This window comes from Atta colombica, unplaced genomic scaffold, assembly GCF_001594045.1.
Source record: "Atta colombica isolate Treedump-2 unplaced genomic scaffold, Acol1.0 scaffold33, whole genome shotgun sequence".
Taxonomy (NCBI): domain Eukaryota; kingdom Metazoa; phylum Arthropoda; class Insecta; order Hymenoptera; family Formicidae; genus Atta; species Atta colombica.
Genome location: NW_017259437.1, coordinates 2143818 through 2149148, shown reverse-complemented (window position 1 = coordinate 2149148; position 5331 = coordinate 2143818). Strand labels below are relative to the sequence as shown.

The 5331-nt window shown below is 38.5% G+C and overlaps 1 protein-coding gene across 1 annotated transcript in view; it reads left to right on the top strand.

Annotated features, from left to right (window-relative positions):
* LOC108690516 overlaps positions 1-5331 on the top strand; it is a 15188-nt gene that overhangs the window by 2413 nt on the left and 7444 nt on the right. Inside the window, 1 exon segment of the mRNA XM_018197848.1 lies at positions 4496-4704. Coding sequence (XP_018053337.1) covers positions 4496-4704 — 209 coding nt within the window.

The window sequence follows — 5331 nt, the reverse complement described above, 5'->3', positions numbered from 1 at the left end:
TCATTGATTAACATAAAATATGAATTTTTTTACATACTAGGTTTCTCTACTGTTAGTGATTCTCAAGGACTGACAGATTTCTCTGCACATTTGGGCTTTTCAGAAGACTCGAATTCACAAAACAGCGAACCTGCACCCAAGAGATTAAAGACTGACTAATGTTTGACTTACAATCAGCATCACCGCCAATACATCGTATAGAGATTGACATTTAGGAATCTATCTCTTTCGTGAATTTGCACTTGATAATTTTTTATTAAGACATACTTCCTAATATGAATGGGTCACAAGAAAAGTTTTTCTTTTCTGTTTCATTCGAATTTAGTAAGATATAAAATATATATATATTATATATACATACACACACATGTATTTCAGAATAATTCTGCCAAATAAGCTCTTTCCTAGTGAGAATTTTGTTCAATATGCAAATTTTCGCTGTCATGTACAAATTATTGCGAGAAGAACATAACTTGTACATGATGTCGAGGAAATATATTCTTGTTGTTTCATTTAACAATATATAAATTATCAATCAGCAAATTAAAATTATCGAGATCGTTGACATTGATAATAAATGATCATCTCTCGTATGTGACGTATACTAATTATATATTGAAATTGGCGAATTAAGACTTTGCGCGAAAATAATTTCACTCCTACATTTCTTCGTCGCAATAAAAATGGATAGCAGAGATGTGATATCGAGAAATAAACTCTCGCTGGAATTATACCGTTTTCAATTCCTCTAACAAATAATAACGTTTGATAAATGAAGTGTTAAAATGTATACTCCATGCGATCGTCTACGTCATGGAAACCTGCACATCTGACGTTAACAAACATCTCGCTTGAAAACGAGCACCGTGCTTCAAATTGAACGGATTCCGAAACCCGATATTAAGCGCGAGATATCTCGTCTGCATTAGCACGATATTTTTACAAGCGGGACTCTACTGTGTAAAAAGCGAGTTATAATCCTTTTTTCTCCCTTTCCGAAAAAAAAAGAACGAAACTTCGCCTATCTACGCATTTATAACGCAGATAACGATGCGCGTCGGCGGCGATTGTTTCATTATTACGGCATACTCACTTTATCAATTTGTGCCAAAAATAGCAGAAAACAGATAACATTTCCGTATGTGAAATCTCGAATCAAAGTCTCATGCGTGCTCATTCTCGTCGGTAATTTTCGTCCGATTGTGCGAGCGAGTCTTTTGCCGGCACACAAAAGATAAGCTTCCTATTGGAGCGTATAGGGATGCGAAGCGTCGAAGCGCACGACGATACGGGCCTCCTGTGTCTCTTTCTCTTTCCCACTCCGCAAATGCGATTCGTCGCTTCACTCGGCAGCTAATTAAACCGATCGCTCTACCGAACGTCATATCCGTTCTGGAGATCCGTCCGTGCGATTGTCCGATCGGGCGAAATCGCATTCATTGCGCGAGAGCCGTCCGTTAAACCGAGCGTATCGCCATTAGTGTAAGCGAATTAAGCTGAACTCGCTCTCATATCGGCATCGAATATTCCGAATCGAGCCGCTGTCTCTCGAGCAGATTGATATTACCTACTTCGCCACTAGGTACACTAAGCAAATGGAAATTATTGCGAAGCGTTATTTGCGCATCCACTTCTCTTTTTCTCTTTTTCTTCTCTTTTTTTGTGATTGTGAGGGAATACATCGTTTGATATACTGCAAAAAACTTGGATAGCTCGAAATAAATTCGAACTCGTTAATACGGCCATCATCCTTATTCGAGAGTGCTACATAAGTGCGTTTACGAGGAGCGTCGTGCGTGCTTATCTGTTTCTTTCGCACGACGGCACGTTCGTTACATTCTGCCGTCACGACGACGACGACGACGACGACGACGGTCTTGGGCGGGTTGTCACCTCAACCCTTTTCTTCCTCGTCAGTCGTCGCTACGCTCGCCGCAAATCCACTTTTTATTAACGACTAACGACCAGCCGCGAGAGAGTGCCCTCGTGGTTTTGTTACTAAATACCCCGTAAGTCCCGCCAAGTGCCTCTAAACGGGGTAGAGGAACATTACGTCCCTTTTCCCCCGCCATCGTCTCACCCTTTAATGCGCTGAGGCAATATTTTCCTACGATACTCCTCCAAAATTCTTCGTCCAATCCGTGAAACTGCGAGCCGACGTTATATCGATCCTATGGAAAGAAACGCTAAGAATTTTTCCTTGGCGTGGAAACTTGGGTAAAAATGTCGCATTGAAATCGTTGCGTACTGCATGAATCATTTACACAAAAACTTTAATACTACAGACTTTCTTTACATAAACAGAATCTCTAACTTAAAAGTTTGCTGACCATAAAGTTTGTTTCTTGATTGAATACGGTAACAAGTCATGATGATGCGTTATACAACTCTAGTTTTATATTCTTATTTTCAAGCTATATTTATAATATATGATTAAGGATAACTTGACATACATAATATTTGACAATATTAGTAAAAAATATCAGTCGAACAAGCAGCTAAAATAAGCTAATTGAGTAATGTCAGTTAAGATTATTTTAAAAATTTTGATAATATTAGCCTATAATTACGTCCCTACACAAAATAAACTACACAAATAAAACAAATAATTTCACTTATAATGGTTTTATACTATAAAATGGATATTTGCTGCAGTTTTAGGTCAATAATTTTTAAACGAGTGGGTGGATCTAAATAAATTTTTGTACGAATATTTATAATTGTTTTTAGTATGTGTATAAAAAAATTTGATTAAATTCTTAATGTTGCTTTATTATCAAATTTGCAATTAAATAGGTATTATAAAACGTAATTTTACGTAAAAATTAAGAATAAATTAAAAAATTAAATAACTTTTAAACTAATAAAGAATTGTTAACTTAAATTTTACATAAATACTTATACATAAAAATAGAACGATCTATGAAAATTTTATATTTTTGATATTGTTTTTAGACAACACACAGCGTTGGCTAAAAATATTAGTCACTTATATTTTTTTCGTTTATTTTTTTATCTATATTGTTGGTTAATCAAATTATACATAAGTTTAAAGGGTTCTTGAAACAAAGAATAATTTACAGCAAATTTGACGAATAAATTTTTGGGTTAAAAATATGAGCCTTAAATTAATGATTAATAAGATGCCTAATATTTTTGACCAAGGCTATACATCCTTTTTAAAATTTTCGCCGTTAATGGAATTTCTTCCCATTGATCGACATATGGAACGTTTATAAATTTATTGTATAATCTTTTGCGCAAAACGCGTGACATAAATAATTTTGGAAAATGGGACCGTTTGGAAAAGTGAACGATTTTCGAATACATTGACACGTGGAAATTCCGCGAAAGGCGCCGCCGCGACAAGATCCATTTCGAGAACGCGTAAATTCTGTTTCTCGCATGAGATCGATCCCATTCCTCGTGAATGAGAATATTTGGTAGAGGAAGGAGGAGTCTAGGAAGGGGAGAACGGAGCAGAACGCAGGAAGGATTCTATTCGCGATCGATAAAGGATTCCGGCGGCCAACATGGGATTCACCGAATAATTTCGAATCCGCAGATCGAGTTGAGTGCGTTATGCGCCCGCCGTTATTAAAAGAAACTATTTCTCGCGAGCTCGTATTATATTCGCGGTTGCTTTCATTACGAGGATTTCCGCGTAATGACGATGTCACTCTGATAATCAACCGTGGCTGTCTGCGAAGCTCAGTGGTTCTCAAGCTCGTTGTATAAGATCATTTGATATAATTAAAAGATGAGACTTCCTTACGATAGAAAGATCAGAGGAAATATAATCTTTAATTAACATAATAATATATCTTTCATCGATTTTTCGTTCTGTCGAGCGTGTAGTATTATAGTAGTGTATATGAACGATAAAGAACGAATACAATGTTTTTATACGAAGGTCGAGTAATTACAATGACAAATTATTATTCTCATGCGTATCATATCAAGATAATATTTAATGGAAGATTGAGTCACGAAAGAGTGGGCCATACGGAATACGAAATCGAAGTAGACCATCGCTGGGACTTTAAAATCGATAGTTACAGAATATAATGTGACGTAGAGCGCCTTTATTTTAGCTTACTCTCTCAAACGCGAACGGCGAAAGCCCATCGTCACTTTTCCTATTTGGGAAACACTGTCCGCGAACGTAATCGATGAGGTATGCATCGCGATATTCAGCCGCCTCTCATGACATGACACGGCAGAAATTCACCTTCGGCTTTCATTTCCTCTTTTCCCTCGGGGGGATCATGAGTTGAGATTCGGATCCATATACGCGCGAGTCTCTGCGTCCTGCACGTGCCCTAATAACTTCAGCAAGATCATCCGTCCCGATAAGCGCACAACGTGAGCTGGAGCATACCAGAACGCTGTTTCAACGACAAACGCGAGTGTATAATATGATGCCCGGCGGCATAGACGACACGAATAAAATGTAATTTTAACGAACCTTATTCTTTCTTTCTCTCTTTCTCAGGAATCTGTTCGGGTTTGCGGGGAGTGCACATTCAGATACCGACGGCCGTGAGGAAGGGCGACTCGGCGACGCTGAAATGTTGGTATGACACCGAGGGCGACCCATTGTATGCCGTCAAGTGGTACAAAGGGGGTCGAGAGTTTTATCGCTATGCTCCGAACGAGAGTCCGCCCGTCAAGACTTTCCCCATCGGAAACCTGACGGTGAAGGTAAGTTTGCCCTCGTCCTCCATCTCCAACCCAAAGTGACGAACGAGCTTACAACCTTCGGTGTCCCGCGAGCCATCGCGAAATCTCGAAATCCGTCTGTACTCCGGTGGGATCGCGCGGAGAAAAAAGCAGGTGTCAAGAAGAAAGAGAGAGGGAGAGAGAGAGAGAGAGAGAGAGAAGAGAGTGAGAGAAGGGATGAGGATTTATTGCGGTCGAGAAGTTGCGAATAGAACACGATAACACCGATACCGCCGGAACGTACAGTTCCTGCTTGCTGTATAGCGTACCGTTCTACATATCGGCTGATCGAAGTTTTTGAATTCGAGCTGTCTCCCTACGAGAGGAGTAACTGATGGCCCTCGTCGATGTGTGTTGCTCGTTCTGGTGTGGGTCGCGTTTTCCCTCCATTAAATTCCGTTTTTATTTTTCCTTTTAATTTTTTAACTGGACAGGAGTTTTATCGCGTTTTTTATTGTAGTCTTATATTCAATTTATGGTATCGCAAATTCTAGTTTTTAAAAATTGTATTTTTGTAATTCATTAGCTAGAAAGAATCGATGACTTTGTTATTTACGTCAGTAATTTTATGTACATAAATGCATATATGTATATAAAACTATTCTATAC